We start from the raw sequence: 22,012 nt of genomic DNA on the forward strand, positions 1-22,012 counted from the left end.
GAGCCATGATGGTAGAGGAGAGATGTCTTTGGATGGTGGCTGTCTTAGCACACGTGAGCGTGCGTGAGTGTGTGTGTGTGTGTGTGTGTGTTTGTGTATGTATCCGTCTGAAGTCTGTGTACTATACTGTACTGTATGTCTGAAGTGTGTGTGTGTGTGAACATGTGTGAAGTCTGTGCACTGTATGTCTGAAGTGTGTGTGTGTGTGTGCATGTGTGTGTGAGTGTGATTGGCCGGTGGAGATGCAGCTTCTGTGGAGAGGTGAGTATGTATACGGGAAAGGGAAGGGGACAGGGAGAAGGGGGAAGGGGGGCCGGCTCCAGGGCAGAATCCAGGCTCTAGGGCAGTCAGGCTAAACATTCCTGCTCCGAGAAAACCTGCTTGTTCCCGCACAGGAATGCGCTAAACGCGCCATCACTCTTGCAGACAGAGACGCTCTCTGTATGTATGTCCAGCAGCTACCCCCCTCTCAGAAAAAAAACCCAGGCAAACCAGACCAAACCAACCCAAACAAACTCTAAAACCGCTGTGTGTGTGTGTGTGTGTGTGTGTGTGTGTGTGTGTGTGTGTGTGTGTGTGTGTGTGTGTGTGTGTGTGTGTGACTGTGTGTGTGTGTGTGTGTGTGTGTGTGTGTGTGTGTGTGTGTGTGTGTGTGTGTGTGTGTGTGTGTGTTGTGTGTGGTGTGTGTGTGTGTGTGTGTGTGTGTGTGTGTGTGTGTGTGTGCGCGTGTGTGTGTGTGTGTGTGTGTGTGTGTGTGTGTGTGCGCGTGTGTGTGTGTGTTTGTACCTGTAAATGTGTGTGAGAGAGTGAATGTGTGTGAGCGTGTGTGCGCACGTGCAAGCGTGTGCGAGTGCTTTGCGTGCGTGCGTGCGTGCGTGCGTGCGTGCGTGCGTGCGTTGGACATTTATTTGCCACCACAGAGAGTGCTGCCGCAGTGCTTTTCCCCCTGAATCTGAATCACTGGGCCAGACTTAAAACGGGGGAGGTGAAAAAAGACCAGAGGCGATTGTTGTGGATGTCATTGGGACACCAAACAAACAGAATCACCACCACCACCACCACCACCACCACAAGCTTGCATTACCATTGTCGCAATCTGCTCTATAAAAGGTTGTCAGCACTCCAATGGGCCGTAGGAGGCCGGGGGGCCCTTAGCCAATCAGCCTGCTCTATTGGCTAGCAGTGCAACAGTGGTGTTTACTTGCCACCTGTCCTGGTTTCACCCACTTTTAAAAGGTCTCTCCTGTCCTGGGAATAAATATATTTCTGAATAATAAAAAAAAAAACCTGGATGTTTGACAACACAATCGAAATTTCTTTTACAGTTTTTGCCTACTGTTTAAACACTCTAGGCCAATGCTTAAACCAAAGTAGCATATCGTTAAGTTGTTGATACTATTACTTAAACACATGTTGCTTTACTTTAAACAAAAGTCAAGCATTACACTTTCATACCAGTTTTTGATAAGCACTTGCTCCTTTACACAACACACAGACTTCAGCTGTCTGCAGTGCACACAATTTTATACACAAGACACTTTGTTCAAAAGTAAAATCTCAGAGTCTCATTGTGAAAACAAATCTGCTAAAAAAACAAATCACACTGATGTATGACAAGATTTAGACACAGACCATAAAACAGAGGCTTTCAAAATTAACCACTATTCCGCCAGTTACAGTTACAAAGTTGCATTCTTTATTATATTGCGCTTATTTTATTTTGCATTTATTTGTTTTACTTTGACAGCGTCTATGCTAAATTCACACCTTCCTACACTCAAACAAAACAACAAATAGCACAACGGTTCTAAAGAGTAGAATATGGAGTATGGCATTGACTGACTCACGTACTGTAAAACCCAGCCTGATGCATGCCACCAAGACTTTTGTCTTCATCATCACATGTCAGGAAATGTGAACGTGATAGTTTGTAGAAATAGTGTAATTTTCAGAACACAACCAAGCACTTTTGATGACAATTTTGATGACGTCATGTAGATGTCAGCTGCATATTGTGTCTGTGAAAATGTATTGTATTTCATGAAGAATACCTCATACCCAAACAAACAAAGTATTATGACTATGATTTTCAGTATAGCATGTTGACATCAACCACATATTTATATTAGCCTATATTTAGATGTTTGAACATTTGTGAATATACCCTATACAAAAAACAAATGGCCCATAAGCTCACCTACACACTGTTGTTTGACATATATTTTGCTTCAGTTTACTGTAATGTCCTGTTCTGTAAGGTGCAGTTATGTATAGCTTTGGATTTTGGGGTCTTGTGAAGATGTGCATTCTGCGAGACTGAATAGACAGTTACAAAAAGAAAGACTGCTGTGTTTTGTATAAAGCAGACAACTGTTTTAATGTTGATCTAATTTGTTTTCTCATTTGGTGCTCATGTGGGTCTTTTGACATGAAAGTGAGGTTTTGACAAAAGATCCTTAAGTTTCTATGGCAATGTTTAGGTTTTGATAGCAGAGTTTCATGTCGGCATATAGGCCAATGTGAAGGGTTTATCTGCAAGTGTTGAGAGTAATTGGCATGTGTGTAGAGTTTTGAATCTACTATGAGCCAAATTGTGCAAATTGTGTGCAAGCAGTAGGCAAAAAACTGTAAGCAAAAAAACTTTTCATCAGGATCCAGGGTGTATTTTTCTTTGCTCACAAGAAAATTGGGTTGTCAAATGTCCTCTTTTTTTGAAGTGGCAACCCTACTCTGCAGAAAGCAGCTAGGGTACTTACCAGGTATGTCGGCAATTCAAAATGATTCACAATTATTCAGACGAGGGGAGAATCTGATGTCTGGGTGACTTGGTAATAAATGTTGGACCCAGCTTTACGGCAAACATTGCAGACACTGGGCCAAACATTATGGAAGTCTGACTTTTTAAAAATTTATTACACACTAACTTAGGTCTAGATATATAATATTTTGTAGACACTGTTTTGCATCTTATCAGTTTATGGGACCAACATACAATTAAACATAAATGTTAGAAATAGTGTAATTTTCAGAACACAACCAAGCACTTTTGATGACAATTTTGATGACGTCATGTAGATGTCAGCTGCATATTGTGTCTGTGAAAATGCATTGTATTTCATGAAGAATACCTCATACCCAAACAAACAAAGTATTATGACTATGATTTTCAGTATAGCATGTTGACATCAACCACATATTTATATTATATTTAGATGTTTGAACATTTGTGAATATACCCTATACACAAAACAAATGGTCCATAAGCTCACCTACACACTGTTGTGCTTAGAGTGATGTACTGACATATATTTTGCTTCAGTTTACTGTAATGTCCTGTTCTGTAAGGTGCAGTTATGTACAGCTTTGGATTTTGGGGTCTTGTGAAGATGTGCATTCTGCGAGACTGAATAGACTGTTACAAAAAGAAAGACTGCTGTGTTTTGTATAAAGCAGACAACTGTTTTAATGTTGATCTAATTTGTTTTCTCATTTGGTGCTCATGTGGATCTTTTGACATGAAAGTGAGGTTTTGACAAAAGATCCTTAAGATTTTTTGGCAATGTTGAGGTTTTGATAGCAGAGTTTCATGTCGGCATATAGGCCTATGTGAAGGGTTTATCTGCAAGTGTTGAGAGTAATTGGCATGTGTGTAGAGTTTTGAATCTACTATGAGCCAAATTTTGCAAATTGTGTGCAAGCGGTAGGCAAAAAACTGTAAGCAAAAAAAACTCTTCATCAGGATCCAGGGTGTATTTTTCTTTGCTCACAAGAAAATTGGGTTGTCAAATGTCCTCTTTTTTTGAAGTGGCAACCCTACTCTGCAGACAGCAGCTAGGGTACATACCAGGTATGTCGACAATTCAAAATGATTCACAATTATTCAGACGAGGGGAGAATCTGATGTCTGGGTGACTTGGTAATAAATGTTGGACCCAGCTTTACGGCAAACATTGCAGACACTGGGCCAAACATTATGGAAGTCTGACTTTTTAAAAATTTATTACACACTAACTTAGGTCTAGATTTAGATATATAATATTTTGTAGACACTGTTTTGCATCTTATCAGTTCAGTTGAGCTTCAGTTTATGGGACCAACATACAATTAAAACATAAATGTTGCCATTTAGTGTACCACAGCCTCAGGTTTAATTATACCTGCAGTCCCAGGCCAGACAGGACATAAAAACATCAAATATATAAAATAAAAAGGCTACTCTATCTACAGCACATGATCTTGGCATTGAAAAGCACTGAAAATGCATTTAAATGACATATAAAGGCAGCCCTTTGAGCCCAATAGTTCTTCACGAATGTAAAAGAAAAAAAAATCCCTTAAAAAATTCCAGTCCATATAGTATTCTGCACTGCATTTGTGCAACACATCTCGGGGCGTGTTTTCTGAAGTTGCCTCGTTGCAGCAGGAAGCATATTTCTAGACAGAGGGAGCAAACAACTTGGGGGGAGACAGATGTTTCTCAATATGCAATAAACATGCAAGCCTCTCCGACTGCTTCCATGCGTTTTTAACTCAATTTCCTGCCTTTTAAAGTGAGACTAGGGTCCACCACGAGGCAAGCCTGAAGCAGCCTCTGGCTCCCCGGAAAATAGAGACTGCACTTGTGGAGGATTACACGGTACCCCTCCTAAAACTCCACTTCCCCAAAAACATCAGATTGCTAGGCTGTACTGTAGTCATAGAGACATACTGTACATGGGTGGAATTAGTTTTTGTGTTGTGGTGGTAGGCAGGGCCGGATTAAGATGGCCTGGGGCCCCTAGGCTACAGGTAGCTGCGGGGCCCCCAAGACGGCAAATTTCTCTACTAATTATTAGACAGTCATAATTACGACCTAGGAATTAAGGATAACTTATCTACCAATTGTACTGAACACAACAGATACATTTTCCATATTAAATCTTGTCACAATTTTGCGATTTCTTTCACTTTTGGCCAATCAGGGGCCCCCTGGCAGCTGGGGGCCCCTAGGCTGCAGCCATATCGAGCCTGTGCATTAATCCGGCCCTGGTGGTAGGAGTGGTGGTGGTGGTGTGGAGGGATCTGGTCTTCAGGGAAGTCGACACAGGGGGTGGGGGGACAAAGGGGTCAGTTGTCCCAGGCTCAGGAAGATTGGCGCTCCAAAATTGCTCAAAAAATACGCTCCATTAACTTGGCATGGAGAGAGGGGGGACCTTTCGGATGCCTTTTTCCTCGGCCCGGGAAAAACTGTTAGCGGCCAGGTTAGTCCTCATTTTATCTGACAACACTGGTAATAAGGTAGGCCAGCCTATCAGAGAAGAATAGCCTACTAACTCGATTTGGTTAGTTCATTAACCCTTTAGACGTGGAGGTTCACTGGGATTAGCCAGATGGCCCAATGCACCTCTGGCTATATGATGGATTATGGATTCCGGTTTAGGGAATAGTAGAAATGAGGATGGCACAGATTTGAACTGCACTGTAAGATGACGAGAACTAACATGTTCAACACGTCAACATGTCATTGTCACAGTAAAGGACACTTCCCTTTGAAGAAAGAAGGCAAAGAAGAAAAGCGATGAGAAGAAAGAAAGAAAGAAAGAAAGAAAGAAAGAAAGAAAGAAAGAAAGAAAGAAAGAAAGAAAGAAAGAAAGAGAAGAGAAAGAGAAAGAGAGAGAAAGAGCGGGAAACCTCATTATTCAAAAGGCGTCTGTTGTGTTGTGGTGTAAGATAACGGACAAGTGCACAGAATCTCTGAGAGACACTGTTTATATTCAAATTTGTGTCTGGTTCAATTGATCTCATGCATGAGTTCTGTGTTCAGTGACACAGAAAATTATTTGGAGCCTAAGAGTGGAGGAAAATCTCACAATACAAATGGATTTCTAAAAGAGAGAAGAAAATGCCACAGGTGTGCTTCGGCCAAGGCTATGGCTGACATACTAATCAAATTTCTGTAGTTAATTTCATAGCCAGCACAAACCCACAGCTCAGCCAACTCTCTTGGTCTTTTTAGGGCAAAATGATGCATGCCAGTTACACTAATTCAGAAATATTTTGCTTGTTTATGTACATGTCTGTCAAACCACGCCAAAAACATGCTAACCCTAATTCAATTATCTGGGAAAATATTAAGTTTCAGTCTCAGGAGTAGAGGGAGTACTATCCCATGTGGGCCCTGAAACCATGCAAACCTCACTTCTCATCCAAAACATCATGTTTTGTTTAAAATCTAATGCCATTAAGTGCATCCACATGTTGTGCAGAACGAAATTCATATGGGCTATTTCACTATTTCTCTTTTTGACTGAATTACTCAAAAGCAAGGGAGAGAGCAGTCTCGAAAAAACACACAAAGCACACACAATACCAATACATCTTTTCATGTGTTCTGAATTATATAGTTACCTTCGAGGAAGGCCGCTGAAATCCGCTATCCACAAAATCTGTTCTCAAAAATACTGATATCTCAAGGATGATTGGCACTATATGTATGAGTGCCATGTTTGAGTTTGTGTGTGGGGCCTTTGGGGGACATACAGTACTGTACCTGAAGTGCCCCCTTCACTCTCACGCACACACACATGCTTACATGCACACATTATTACATTACATTACATTACATTACAATGCATTTGGCAGACGCTTTACAACCAAAGCGACTTTCAAAAGAGGACATAATCAAGCCAACATCACAAGCACATACATGCATGCAAGCATGCACACACACGTATGCAGGTAAATGGATACACAATAATTGCAATGTACTCAACAGTATATGTATACTGTATATGTCTATTACATATTGTATGTGAGTGTGTTTGCACGCTCCTTTGGAATTGTATTCCTAAACTGTTACCTCTACGAACTGTATAATCTGTAATTCATTTAGTTTATGATTAATGAATCAAATATGCATACTATATATACACACGCACGCACGCACGCACGCACGCACACTTAAAAGGTCTGCTGGTCTCATTGACATAGCAGGTCTCTTCGGGTCCCTGTGCACTCGCAAATAATACAGCCTTGATACATGGTCTAGTCCAGTGGTTCCCAACTGGAACAGTCTTAGGACCCAACATTTTCCACTCTTAATCTGTCACGACCCAATTTTTTTAGCGACACTCGAATGACTGGTTGCATGCTACTATCTCGCATAAACATTCTGATTTTATCTATGATTTTATCTATGACGACAGATGACACTAGTTCAATCGCCTATCACCATAAAAGTTGCAAATTGTTGCAGGAAAAGTTGGATGTTTTTTTTTTTTTTAGCGAATCAATGAATTACGATTTTTTTTACACCACGGCTCCGCGACCCACCCATGACCCCTCCACGACCCACTTTTGGGTCGCGACCCACCAGTTGAGAAACACTGGTCTAGTCCATTGACTTAAGTGAGATCAGAATAGCAGGGGTGAATTCAGGTAAATTGGGACACTTTTTTTCCGCATGAATTCACCCTACATTCTTCCTCTTCCTGTAAATCCTCTCAGTGAGATGGTCTGACAGCAACCCCATCACTGACAAGTTTTCTGTGGTCAGTCAGTGCCTGGAGGAGCCAAGTTCATTACAAAAAGCCTTTAAGAGTTGCCATGTTTCCTCTACCCAATTGTGTCTGCCGCCCTCTCGGTGTCAAAGCTGCTTCCGCATCAAAGCTTTTACGGCCCCCAGGGTGCCGAGCATTGCTCTCTCAGGCGGGGTGGGCCGTACCAGCAAACTGTGATCGCTGTTCAAATGACAGAGACAAAACAATATAATGACACAACGACGTCAAAACAATAGAGTATTCGGCACGACAAAACAATATAATATTCGGCACGACAAAACAATATAACATTCGGCACGACAAAACAATTTAACATTTGGCAAGGCAAAACAATATAATATTTGGCAAGTCCCAACAATTACGTTAACAAACCAAACACAAACTCACATTTTATTGTCATATTTTATTGTAAAACACAGCAACAGTGCTCTGCTTAACTTTCTCCAATTACATTGTCATTGAATTTTATTGTCGTTTTTTAAATTAAAAAACACAAAACTTCTGCTGTGGACCATGCCAAAAACCACGCTGCACCACGAGCATCACACTAATAATCAGGCACTGTTACTTCACTTCCATTATGTAGCACTCATGGCCGTAACTACCATTGAGGACACAGAGGTCATGTCCCCGGTATTTTTTTCAGTAATGTAAAATGTATCTATGATGAAAATCGATATATGATCAACAATGATGAATTCTGTCTGTATACGCCACCCCCATTTATCCTCAAGGCAGTGATTAATGAAAACAAACTTAAGAGTTTGACTGAAGTGTTTGAAGTATTCTAAATGTACAGTATGCAGTACAGCACGCAGTATTTGACCTCGGCATTTGAAAATGTCTAGTTACGGCCCTGGTAGCACTACGTCAGGTAGCATTGTATCAGTCAGTTCACCCCGCTGATAGTCAGCACAACTCTTCAGTTTGATATAAAGAATTCTTCAGCAGTCACTTGTTTGAAACGCATACGGTAGTTGGAAGCAGATATTAGGGTTTGACGTTTTAGTAGTACAGTAGGTGCAACCACAGCTAATGCCACTATTGTAGAGATTAAATGTTTTTGGCTGCTTTTAGTGGATTATCTAAGAAGCATTGCAGTACATTAATTACCAATTCCCAATTCATGTATGGGCATGAGCTGTGTTTGTACAGTACCATCTGACGTCTCAGCCCAAAAAAAACATCATTGACCCACAAGAACATATGGTGGTAGACCAGCTTCTGAGTCCAATCCTTTTTATTAAGAGTATACCCTGTGTGCAGTATGGCGGACCCCACCTCCAGATCCTATGAACGTCTTTTATATTAGGCTTGTGAGGGGCCGATAAGAGGGTTGGAGAAGGCACCTCATCAGCACCGAGGGAAGGAGAGGGTTGACTGGGTTTATACCTTAAGATTGGAGCAGGTCCCCTGAGGTGGGTGAGGTGGGTGGGTGGGTGGTTAGTTGAGTTGCATAGCCCAGGTGTGGGACGTGGGGAGACAGGATATGGGTGAGGCCTTAATATGAGAGGCCATCCCCTTCTCACTCCTCCTGTGTGTGTNTGTGTGTGTGTNTGTGTGCGTGTGTACGTGCGTACGTGCGTGCGTGTGTGTGTGTGGGTGTTTGTATAGGAAAGGTTGGTGAGGGCAAGGATGTGGGGGGGGGGGGGGGGGGGGGGGGGGGGGGTGGGGGGTGGGGGGGCAGTGTGTGTGTGCGCATATCTCTATGTGTGTAGTGTGTGTGTGTGAAGGTTGTGGGGGGTCCTCTATTCCTCGGGGGAGTGTGTGTGTGTGTGTGTGTGTTGTGTGCCTGTGTGTGTGTGTATGTCTATGTGTGTAGTGTGTGTGTGTGTGGGGGGGGGGGGGGGGTCCTTTACTCCTCAGGGGTCGTGTGTATGTGTGTGTGTGTGTGTTGTGTGCCTGTGTGTGTGTGTATGTCTGTGTGTGTGTGTGTGTGTGTGTGTGTATGGGAAGGGGCCTCTACTCCTCGGGGGAGTGTGTGTGTGTGTGTGTGTGTGTGTGTGTGTGTGTGTGTGTGTGTGTGTGTGTGTGTGTGTGTGTGTGTGTGTGTGTGTGTGTGTGTGTGTGTGTGTTTGTGTGGTGTGTATGGGAAGGGGCCTCTACTCCTCGGGGGCGGGGGGGTCGTAGCCCAGGCGGCTGGCCGAGGGGAAGTGTGCCCAGAAGGTGCGGGCCAGCTCCTCGATCTTGTCATAGCCGGCGTGGGAGCGAAGCTCCTCAATCCAGCCGAAGAAGTCCGACGACGTCATCGCCCAGTTGGGCATGCTGTGGGTCTCCCGCACACCTGCCAATCACAGACAAGTCACGTGACGTCAAGTTGTTTAACCCATCCGAGGCAAGACAGGTCAAGTCTGTTAACCAGAGACAAGTCTCATCAAGTCAATTATCCAATCACAGACGGACAAGCCACATCATGTCAGTTGTCCAATCAGAGACAAGGGAGGTGGTGACAGCATTGGATCTGATGGATCTTTGTTAAACTCGCCATAGTTTTTTGGTTACATCACGGTCAAACACAGACCACGCAAGCAAAGCCAGTTTTATAGATGTGGTATGCTTTACAACTGAAATGGACGTACTGTAAAGAGCTTCATAGGTAAAATGTAGGGCAAGTCCCACAAGCAGACAATAGAATAGAATAGAATAAAAACAGACCATAAAAGTGTTCTTATCTTATCTTATCTTATCTTAAGCCTTCTCAATCAGACACAAGCCTCATTAAATCAGAGAGCCAGTCATAGAGAGAGGCAACTTTGATGTCAGCAGTGGGCATCAAACTTTCAACTGTGTTTGTTGTTCAAGGTAAAGTCAGGTAAGAGCTGAGATCCAAGCACCTGGAGTTATCCTGGCCATGCCCTGGATACATGAGAATCTTCATGCACTTACAGTATACAAAGTACATATATTGTAGTTTCAAACGGAGTATGATACCAAGGCACTCATCTTCTGTAAACTGTACCAAGGCACTCATCTTCTGTAAAAAAAAAAAATGCTTTTATTTTATGGGCGAAGCATGATTAAAACACTTTGACGAGCAGCCTCTGTTGTGTGACAAACTGAGTTCAAATATATAAATTCTATGAGTGTTCTAAGGCAGTGGTTCTCAACTGGAACAGTCTTAGGACCCACCATTTACTCTCATTCGGTCACGACCCAATTTTTTTAGCATTCAAGTCAATTCAATATAATTCTCAAAATGTAACTAAGACTCGAATGACTGGTTGCACGCTGCCTATCTCGCATAAACATTCAGATTGTATCTATGACGACAGATGACACGGAGTTCACTAGCCTATCAAAATAAAAGTTGTTAATTGTTGCAGGAAAAGTTGGATTTTTTTTTTTTTAGAATTACGCTTTTTTTACACCAAGGCTCCGCGACCCACTTTTGGGTCGTGACCCACCAGTTGAGAAACACTGTTCTAAGGTGTGTAGGTGGGAAGATCACCAATTGGGCATCATTTTCTTACAAAGTGTAGTTTGACTGGTGTTTTGGTTGCCCGGCCTACAGCGTGGAAGTGGAGTTGTCTCTTATTTGAACTACAAAGAGAGTCTACGCTCTTTCAAACTTGCTCTTTGTGGCTTTGGCCCTTAGAGCTCTACAAAGTAAATTTACAGGTCACATTCGCCCTGTTCAAAGTTAATGAACCGCTAAAACAATTTTGGAAACATTGAAAAAAAAAGGAAAACTGCTTAGTGCTGTTCGTAGCCTAAATGAAATTTGGTGTGCAGCAGAGGTCATACCAATTAGTTTTATTATGCCTTTATTTAATGAGTCTCTGTCCTTTACATCATGCAAATGAGTTGTAAGGTTTAAGCAACATGATGTTGCAGATGCACACAGTGTGCAAATGAAAAGCTGTGATTAATTTTATTATTTATTAATATTATTTTAGAAACACCCATTAAATCTGCTTGCAGGGCTGGGCTTGTCATCTGGCATATAAGATATTTTCCCAGCGGGCCGACAGTCCTCAGGGGCTGAAGCTTTTGGCCTGTTTTTTTCCCCAAACCAGCAGAAGTGCCAAAAATAAAAGTAAAAAAAGAAATCGCTTCCTTCCAACACAGGTAACCTATCTGAGTAAAAAGTAGACCTTTGTATTTGTCTCATGATCAGCTGACTCGGCTCTAACTGGATCAAGTCTGTGCTGAGTTCAGTCAGTAACAACACAGTCTATGGCCCTACCGTGGCTGATATGGTATGGGCACACGTTTACCACTCGGCCGACCCGGATTCGATTCCCGGTCCGGGTCCTTTGCCGGTCCTTCCCCATCTCTCTCTCCCAGATCACTTCCTGTCTCTCCTTCACTATCTTGTCTCACCAAAACCAATAAAGGCTGAAAAGCCCCCCAAAAAATACTTAAAACAAAAACAAAAACAACACAGTCTATCTCATTACGTAATATGGCGTAAATACTGTTACAGCTATGTAATGCCATGTGCTCAGTGTTGTACTTACACCATGAATTTACTTTTACTTTTTCTTTTGACACCTCTGGAGACCAGTCCGAAATTCAGATGGTGCGGCCCATTGGCGCACCTTTAATATGCAGACAGTGAACTATCATAACTGTGTAGGCAAAAAAAAATGCCCAGGCTGATTTTTAGCCCCAGTTCAACCTGTCTGTTTTGATCAAAAGAAGGACATAAAGGTCTCTTGCATCAAATCCATCACAGCTACACTTAACCTGTCCTTGCATTGAAGGCCCCAATATAGACTTGCAAAATCACACCACATATTAAACACACATTATCCATGTCTTGGAATCTGATTAATGCAGTCACTGTGATTTAAGTTACTGTAGGTCACAAAATTAAAAACTGACATTGCTTTACAGATGACCTCCACACCAATTAGTGAGCGAGCATGTTTTGTTTATAGTGTGTGTGTTTTTTTTTTGAAGAGAAAGTGCGCTCAACTCCCAAATGTTTCTTACAAAGTCTTCGGGTGCGAGCAAACAGCAAAGTTCATGTTTAGTAAAAAAGCTGCACTCCCGGATGTGTTTCTTGCAGTTTTAATACTGGGTTAGCATGGCTGACAGACAGACGTTTTGGTCTAAGCCTTCTTCAGTGACTTAGGCCGAAACGTCTGTCTGTCTGCCATGCTAACCCAGTATCAAAACTGCAAGAAACTCATCCGGGAGTGCGGCTTATTTGTTTATAATGTGTCAGTGGTGTAGTCTACGTAGAACGCGGGTATATGGAGTATACCCACCTCAAAATTTCAGGGATTTCAGTATACCCACTTAAAATTGATTGATCCATTATTTAGAATGGCACAAATATTTACAGTATACCCACTTCTAAAAATGCTCAAATATACAGTATACCCACCACAAAAAAGTAGACTACACCACTGTAGTGTGTGCAGTTTGCGTAGTGCCATGAACTGTGGCTTTAAGCATCCCGAGAGGACGATGAACCAGCAGAACAACAGCAAGAAAGTTCAGCTTCGACTGCAAAAGTTTCTGAGTAACAAGGACCTCAAGAGCACAATGCCAGAGGCCTATGCAACTCGAAGTTGGGACCTTATTAAGACACAGTTGAAACTGCAAGTTTTCTCGTTTGCATATAGTAACCCGCTGTGTGGACGCACACAGGCTCGCAGGCACGCACGCACACAGACACAAACACACACATGCACACGCACACGCGCACACACACACACACATGCATACGCACACGCGCGCGCACACACACACACACACACACACACACACACACACACACACACACACACACACACACACACACACACAATTTTGGCAGACCTTTGTAAAACTAATTCAGCATGACTTCTGCAGAAAGGAAGACCTTGAGAAACACTACTCACCAGATTCCTCACTGCATTGTACTTCTGCAGAAAAAAATGTAGGGAGAAAGAAGAACAAAGATGTGATAGATATTATAATATACTTTTTTGAACTCGCAAGTACAAATCATTGTTGCATCATACAGATGAAATTTTAAGTGCAGAGAAGTTATTTTCATTGACTGAGCGTTCTTTACACATTGCCCACAAGAGAGGAAAAAATTAATCTTCTCTTTAAAATAGCAGCTACTGTCTTGCAGAGAAAATTATATCTACAGGTAGAGTATTGTGAATTGCGAGAGCCTTTAGCACAAGGCATTGACTTAATAAATGAACTTAAGAGCATCCTATAGAAAGTATCCCATCACTCTCCGTGTGAGATACCATATCAGTCTGAGTAACACAGCGCGGTACACGAAACAGAATATAAATCCAATACTGGTCTGAGACACTACTAGCCAACCAGAAGCATGAGACTATTGATAACACTGTACAATATCTGACAAATGCTCTTTCAAGTCAAGTGGTAGACCTATACAATATTTATTCTGCTTCTTACAGATACATGTTAAAAAATACATGTTTGAGATTTTGCGGAAGACCTACATACAGTATTTTACAGTGCTTGGTCTCAATTTTTTCATGTCAACCCTCAAATCTTGAGGTTGATACCAGTTGTATTGTACTGTAGCAATGCTGTAGATCAACTTTGTTAGCATTCACCTCCCCCAGAAGTGAGAATGAGTCTTTCCTCCAAACTGGGCTATTTGCCATGCAGCCTTACCTGTGAGCCAGAGGTATCCCAGCAGAACTGTGCAGAAGAGCAGGCTGAGGCGAGGCATGATGAGTTCTCTCTTGCGCCCTGATGGACCACCACAATTGAGAAGGAGAAACAGGCTCCATCAAACACAACACACAGCCAGCTTGAATCATGCCAAACACCACACATATATCAGTCATTTTAATTCATAAAGATCTAACAGGTCTAAAAAAAAAAAGTGACACTGTTAAAGGTAAATAGGCCTCTGCATTTGCTTTAAATGCTGCAGCTGGTCTCAAAGGTTGTTTTGCACAGTTGCTGTTCCCAGTCTTTATAGGTGAACTCTGAATAATAGATATGAGATGGAGGCGCTGGTACAATGTCTACACACTAACTACAGTATCTGCAAAATGCAGCAGCTTCACCTGACTTTCATTCAGGTGCAATACACCGATATATACACTTACAGTTGAAGACTCCTGATGGTAGCTGCTGTGGAGGCCGGGTGTTGAGGTGTGTGTGAGATCCGTAGTCTGTCCTGCTCGTCTCTGGGGCTATAAGAGTGTGTTTGTGTCTATGTAGGCTATGTACACCTCTGTAAAGCTCCTTGTATTGTAAGGGCTGTGTGTTTACCTTTCACGTACACACATGATGGGTTGGCAGTGCACCCCCATCTCCTCTGCACTCTGCCGTCTTTTCCGACGTCCGCTCCACTTTTCACACCTGCACAAGGCACGCCAGCTCTGTGAAAGGGCACCATTGTGGAGGGCACGGCTTATAAGCTAGGGGGCAAACGCGAGGAGCAGAGACAGGGCCAACCAGGGGCCATGGGAAACTACAACACACGGGGAGCCCAGGGTTGCCAGATCATGGGGCTATATGATTTCCAGCCCAAGTCAAGCTGAATTGACTTGACTTGATTTCCAGCCCAACAAATGCTCAACAAACACCTGAAGGCAGTAAACCCCACCCAAATTCTAACTAAATTCTATTGATCTTTATGGTAATAAATCTACAGAAAAACCCACCTAATATACGTACTTGTTTTCCAGCAGATAATCATCCCCTTAATAGCCCAATTGGGAAACCAATCTGGCAACCCCGGGCTTCACACGTCATTGTGTCTGAAGCTTAAGGGACAAGGCAGTTGTATTGCTCATTGTATACCCCTGACTTGTTAGTACCTCACTACACGGGGCACTTGAAATCCTTGAGACCAGAGGCACTTTTTTTTAGTTTAGCCCTTTCTGAAATCCTGACCCTTCTAATGGGGGCATGTTTTTTTTACATTTCTTTTTTTGTAAATCACCGTAACATACTCCAAATGTCATCCCAAAAGTTACTGCTGTGTTGTAAGGTATCTGGTGATGTTTCATAACAACAGAGGTTTGGAGCATGTTGATATGTTTTTTGTCCCCCCATTAGAATTACCAGGATCTAAGGGCTAAACCAAAAAAAATGTGACTAAACTGGGTCAGCCTACTGTCAAGTCAATAAGGTCGCATGAGCAGTACAAATGCATGTCGGAATTGTCCGCAATTCCCCTTTAAACAAGCACATCCACCTATACATACATCTGGGTGCGGACGAAAAGGACAGCTGGACCAACCAACAGAACACAGGCCATGTTCACAAGGCTGGAACTTCACTGTGAATGTGAGACATACAGTAGGCCTAGACCAAACCCTATTGGCAGAATGTCTTTTTTGTCTGGTGGGTTGGTCTAGCCTTACATCATACTGCGCTAGGAAAAATGCAGTATCTACGCCAACGTTGAAAATGAGGAAAATGCCTTCAAATATTGGTATTTTGGAATGGATATTGTAGTTTCGGCAACTTTGACATAGCAATACTGTATCTTCTATAACGGGACACATTTGGACCATAAGGCTTTGTCACAAGATGATGGGCGTGTTATGAAGACCATTTTCAGTCTGAACTCAATTTTGAAAAGATATGTACAATGGTTACTGCACCGTGCCTTTGTAGGGCAAGATAGGGGATTATCATAGCTGGGCCATGAATCTGGCCTGGTATGTTCTCTGATTTCAACAATCTGTCAAGTTTTGAATCTGTGCAGTGGCTCATTGGGATGGGATTATCACGGTGAATTTGCCTATGGTGAGAGCCCAGACTATACAGTTTGTATTGTAGTCTGGGAAATTAATTTAGGAAACGTGATTGGTCGATTCTGCGCTGGTGTTCGATGATTGACAGTTATGCCCTTATGGCCACACCTTTTTTAGCGGACCAGAAGTGCTTGGTTGTTGAAACATTCCATCCCATTGTTGACGTCACCTGTTCAGTATCTTGTTAGAAATAAGAAAGTCTTTGGTCTGGCTTGCCAGGACAGCATACATTGTAAAGTCAAGTGCCTTAAGCACTCAGAGGAGTAGAAGAACGCTATACCCTGTAAAAGTGGTTCATCTCCCATTCTACTTCAGTCATTGGAAAAAAAAACATTTTGTATTAAAGCATAATGGGATTGCAAGTCTCTGTTCAGTAAGTTTAAAAAGTTACAAAAAGAGAAAAGGGAATGCTTCACTGGGTCCTCTATCCATTTAGTAAAAAAAAATTGTGCTCATCAAAAAAACTTGATGAAGACAATAGGTCGAAACGCGTAGGCATGTAGCCAGTGTTCAATAAAGGCTTTTTAACTTTTGTAAGGAGTACCCCAAATAGTGTTTTTTTCTTTTCATGGAAGTTTAAAAAGTTCTTGGGTTTCTTATCATAATTCAAACTTATAGCCTACCGTCATTTAGACAGTCTGAACAATAAGAGGTGCCCGGGAGCTTCAGTAGCAATGTGTACCTGGAACACAGTACGGATTCCATCACATCTACCAGAGAAAGAACATCAGTCTGACTCTTGAAATGAAAAGCATTCTTCAAATGAAAGAAAAAACCCAACACCACACTTTTCTTATTGTTTGCAAAAGTTCCACCCCAAAAACTTTCCAAACCTTCTCATGAAGAATATTATTACGCACACAAATCCAGGCTTGCATAATGAAGCCAGACAGGGGACTGTACAGTAGTATGGTCTTTAGAGCCTCCCCAGGGTTCCCACTCTAATTCAGATACAAAATTCCATGATTTTCCATGACTTTCCAGACCCAAAAAACGGAATTTCCATGACCACTTCCGTATAAAGAAATGACATTAAAAAAAAAAATAAATAAAGTGTGAAAACTGAAGATCATCTTGACTCCTAGAGCCGACGCCGAGCCATCGCCAGACTTCAGTGGGCTTATTGCATTCTAGAATGTTTCACATTACAGCGCAAAACCAAACCGTTTCTTCTGAAGAGTTGTATTATAACCAGTAAGAAAGTGTTATACATCAAACAAAAAAGTTTTTGCTTTTACACAAATGGTAAGAAAATTCCATGACTGTGCATGCAAAATGGTAAAATCCCATGACTTTCCATGACTGGAAAAACTTTTATGAAATTCCATGATATTCCAGAAATTCCATGACCCGTGGGAACCCTGCCTCCCTGGCTTCCTGTCGTTCCCAGCCAAAGGAGGCCTTGAGGTGCCCCAGCAATGGCTGCCTACCTCAGCCCCTGCCAGACACTGTGGCTGCCCCCAGGATTAAGCCTTCCGACCGGGCTAATCCAGTCAGCGCATCCCCTCAGCAAACCGGTGGGAAACAGACCAGAGAGGCAACGGAGCAGGACTGATCTCTCACAGTATCATTAACGTAACACAGTGCAATTACCGGTGAGTTATAGTGGTGACTCTGCATGGGCCGTGGGGCAGCGACAGGGCTGGCCCAACAGTGATCTACAGTACTAGGCGGCAATGCAGCTGCTGTTGCTGTGCAACAGCGGAATGACAACAATTATCTAAAGAGCACCACCTACTGCAAGGTACCTGAACTGCAACAGAATGCCATTATCAATGTGTCAATTACTAGTCTAAAATCAAAGTGGTACTACTAAGGATACATATTCAATATATACATATTCAATATATAGCTTTATATATGCAGATTAACATTTCACCCCAAGTTGGGAGTGAATATAGGCCTACTGTATATTTTTCAGTCATATCTCTTGGTCTGTGAAGCCATTTCATTTCTTACACTTACAGGGGGTGTTTGTCAACATTATAAAATTGCAGTGCTGAAATAAATGCTAACTTATTAGAACAATAATGAATCAAGTACCTTGAAAAAAAAATCTTTAATTGATCAAATGTATGTCAATTCTAACACTGTAAGTGTACAGCACTATATGTCTGAAACTAAATTATATACTTATGCACTGTAACTCTTCCTCTTAAATATAGACATACTGTACAGATGAAAAGCTTTTAAATAGCGATCCTCAATAACATTCTGACATAATTGTCAAAAAAGGAGAGGTGGGAATTATATTTCATGTATTTTGGGTAAACATGGTGATTTGGCAACTGTGTTTGTATACAGTTTGTACGCTGTCATTCGGTGGCCTTAGATATTCATTCATAGATAACTCTTTGCTCTGATGATATAAGGGAGGACTGTGAACATGTCGTGTGTATATGTGTTGTGGGAGTGTGGCTAGGAAGGAGGGATACATTAGCAGTTACAAGGGGTGACATGGCACATTTGGTTGTACATCCACAAACATTCCACTGAAAGAAAAGACAGAAAGAAGAAACAAGACATCAGTTCCACTTTTCGCCACTAGATGGAACCCTTTTCCAACCCTCAGACACAGAGAACGACAAATCATACAAGAGGGTCAGTTCCCTGAGAGTTCCCCTTCTCTATATCTCTCTCTGTCTGTCTGTCTGTATCTCTCATTCACTCCATCTCCATCTCTGCCTCTCTCTTTCATGATTAGTGCTCTGCCGCTACATAGTTTTGGCACAGCCCGTGAATGAAAAAATACCTGTGTACATTTGGCTGCAAGTGTTCATCATACTCAAATAGTTCTACTTGTTCTAAGTGAGCAATGGATACAGCTCATCCAGAGCCTTTGGTGGGTCTTGCAAAAACATTCCCAACAACAACATTTAAGGATACATGGAACAGAAAAAGAAATACGCCCTGTTATTCGGAAAGATTTGTTTTTTTTAAGCCCATACGTTTTTTTTTCCCTCTGGTCTTGAACCGCTACAGCTAGCAACAATTGGCAGACACAGAAGTGTGTATGTGTGTGTGTGTGTGTGTGTGTGTGTGTGTGTGTGTGTGTGTGTGTGTGTGTGTGTGTGTGTGTGTGTGTGTGTGTGTGTGTGTGTGTGTGTGTGTGTGTGTGTGTGTGTGTGTGTGTGTTGCTGTTGCCTATTCATTTGGGTTGTATTGTTTTTATTGGGTCAGATGTGGGCCCCGAACATTTGTGAAAATTTCAAGTTGGGCCCCAAGTTGGAAAGGCTTGGGAAGAACCCCTACTGTAGATTCTAGAGTCTAGAAGGTGGGCTTCGGGGTGAAGGTTCCTGGAGGGAGGGAGCGTTGCTGTATGGCGGAGTTCCACTGAGCAGGAGGAACCGCTATATAGAATACTGAGAGATGAGGCCAGACCAGCGTCCAAAGGCAATGAGTGAGTGATTATTATTACGGTGGTCACTTAGTGAAGGCAAGTACAGTAAGTACCTAATTTCATACAGCTTTAATCCACAAGCTAACCACACTACAAAAAAAACAAGACAAATTAAGAAAAAAGAAAGGGGGGAAAAGAAGACATTCATAATAATAATAATAATCAAAAAACAGATCCAGGGATGCTGGACATACAAGTGTATAGAACGACAGCTTCAACTGACATCTCTGCTTGTACCGTGACAATCTTTTTTCTTTTTAGCATCTTCACATTTGGCTCCAAGGTTCTAGTTCTCCCTTGGCTCTCTCGTCGTAGTAGAACCTTATTGAAGGGCCTTGTTCCGTTTCTACGTACCGTGAAAAGGTTCCTTTAGTTCTCTCTGGAACAGTTGCCATTAGCCACAAAGGAAGATGAGGAGGAGCCAACGCCCCACTCCAAAACATCCAATCCTGAGGCTTGCTTTCAGGCAGGGAGGGTGAGTGCATCAGTTCTTTGCGAGTGTGTTCAAAGGGTCCGGTGTGTATGTGTGTGTGTGTGTGTGTGTGTGTGTGTGTGTGTGTGAGTGTGTGTATGTGTGTGTGTGTGTGTGTGTGTGTGTGTGAGTGTGTGTATGTGTGTGTGTGTGCGTGCGGTGTGCGCGTGTGCTTACTTGCTTGTCTGTGTATGTGTATGTGTGTGTGTGTGTGTGTATGTGTGTATGCGTGTGCGTGCTTGTCTGGTCGATGTGTGTGTGTGTGTGTGTGTGTGTGTGTGTGTGTGTGTGTGTGTGTGTGTGTGTGTGTGTGTGTGTGTGTGTATGCGCGTGTGCTTACTTGCTTGTCTGGTCTATGTGTGTGTGTGTGTGTGTGTGTGTCACAGTAGGGGCCTGACCAGGTAAAGCTTGTCCCCCTGTTCGCTGGTGAAGATGGGGGCTTTCTTGTAGTGCTCCACCAGCTCGTCCAGGCTCCCGAAGCGCCGCTGGCCAATGCAGTACACGCCCTCGCTCAGCTGCACCTTGAAGTGCTTGTTCTTGCCCACCGCCTTCAGCGATATCGAGAAGTCACTCGGCTGGAAGAGCGAGAGAGAGAAAAACAAAAAAAAGTTCAAGATTGGCTTGGAAAAAAGTGCCACCTCATATGAATTTACGAACATTTAAATCTACATGAAAATGGACAATGAAACAAATATTACAGGTGGATAAAAACAAAGGATGCATTTCTTTTCATCGTATGTTGGTCGAGATTGAAGTCGAGACGAGAGACGCCTGCAAAATATGCTTGCTTAAAGATGGACTGGACAGGGGTTGTTGTGCTTATAGTTCTAAACAGAGATGGAGGAGAGAAAGGCAGCTATAGTAAAGAAATGTACTGGAATCGGTCTTCCGAACTGCCCTCAGTGATAGAGAAGTCGTTCGGCTGGAAGACAGAAAAGAGCTCAAGTGTACTGGACTCTGGCAAGTGTAGCATGGGCTAAAACGCATACATATGCCAAAAGATAGAAATTTTGTAGGGATGCACCGATACCGATACTGGTATTGGGTATCGGCACAGATACTGCTCATTATACTCGTACTCGTACTCGTCAAACACTTGCCGATACCAGGCACGATACTGCTAACGATGCAAAATCTCGTCACGTTCTGTGGACTTGAAAGCAGCATGGAAAAAAGTGCCACCTCATATATTTACTAACATTTAAATCTACATGGAAATGGACAATGAAAAATATCACAGGTGGATAAAAACAAGGCCATGCATTTATTTTCATTGTATGTTGGTGGTAAAAGGTATCGGTATCGGTACTCGGTATCAGCAAGTACACACATTAATGTACTCGTACTTGTATCGGTTTTCAAAAAAGTGGTATCGGTGCATCCCTAAAATTTTGATCTAAATAGAGATTGAGGAGGGAGGCAACTGTGCAAAATAAATGTTGTATTGGAATTGGTGATGTGCTTATTCTTCCACACCACCTTCAGCAAATATTGAGAATTCGGTCGACTGGAAGAGAGAAAACAAATCGAAGTTCAAGAGTGTGACTGACTACAAACATTCATGAAAAGATCAAATTTGGCAATCGGCAGCACAATTTGAATGAGCAACATAGTTGCAATACCTACTTCGGCCACCATCCTACACATGCAGACAGAGGACACGGTCCGTAGCCGCCATGTGGCTACTGGCTACTACTAATAAACAAATATGCACTGAATCACTGTTGCAAGGGTGCAATCTACATCCTGCGGTACATGGAGATGAACAAACACTAGTGTCTATGTGAGACAGGACGCAACACGGAAGAGAAGAGTCGAGACGAGACGAGACGAGACGAGACGAGAAGAGAATAGAATAGAATAGAATAGAATAGAATAGAATAGAATAGGAGAAGAGAAG

General features: G+C 42.5%; 2 protein-coding genes across 2 annotated transcripts in view; both read right to left on the reverse strand.

Annotated features, from left to right (window-relative positions):
• Positions 1–9,640: 9,640 nt before the first annotated feature.
• otos2 (otospiralin 2) lies at positions 9,641–14,871 on the reverse strand. The gene is made up of 4 exons (XM_063211861.1): positions 14,835–14,871; positions 14,136–14,213; positions 13,373–13,396; positions 9,641–9,822 (listed from the first exon to the last, which is right to left on the reverse strand). The coding sequence occupies exons 1-4, from the start codon at positions 14,869–14,871 to the stop codon at positions 9,641–9,643; spliced, it is 321 nt and encodes a 106-aa protein (XP_063067931.1).
• A 5,355-nt stretch (positions 14,872–20,226) lies between these two features.
• The window catches only part of LOC134459422 (cytoplasmic protein NCK2-like), a 64,389-nt gene continuing 62,603 nt past the window's right edge, over positions 20,227–22,012 (reverse strand). The window contains exon 5 of the mRNA XM_063211774.1: positions 20,227–20,687. Within this exon, the coding sequence (XP_063067844.1) occupies positions 20,493–20,687 (195 nt within the window). The 3' untranslated portion in view covers positions 20,227–20,492. The remainder of the gene's footprint in view (positions 20,688–22,012) is intronic.

The sequence above is a fragment of the Engraulis encrasicolus genome, chromosome 12 (genome assembly GCF_034702125.1).
Source record: "Engraulis encrasicolus isolate BLACKSEA-1 chromosome 12, IST_EnEncr_1.0, whole genome shotgun sequence".
NCBI lineage: Eukaryota > Metazoa > Chordata > Actinopteri > Clupeiformes > Engraulidae > Engraulis > Engraulis encrasicolus.

Excerpts from the sequence above, each read along its gene's own strand:
- otos2 (XM_063211861.1), bottom strand. The coding sequence starts at position 14,871 with ATGGTGCCCTTTCACAGAGCTGGCGTGCCTTGTGCAG. Across the intron at positions 14,214-14,834 it reads AGCTGGCGTGCCTTGTGCAG|GGCGCAAGAGAGAACTCATC; the intron begins GTGTGAAAAGTG and ends GTGGTCCATCAG. Across the intron at positions 9,823-13,372 it reads ACAATGCAGTGAGGAATCTG|GTGTGCGGGAGACCCACAGC; the intron begins GTGAGTAGTGTT and ends TGTGATTGGCAG.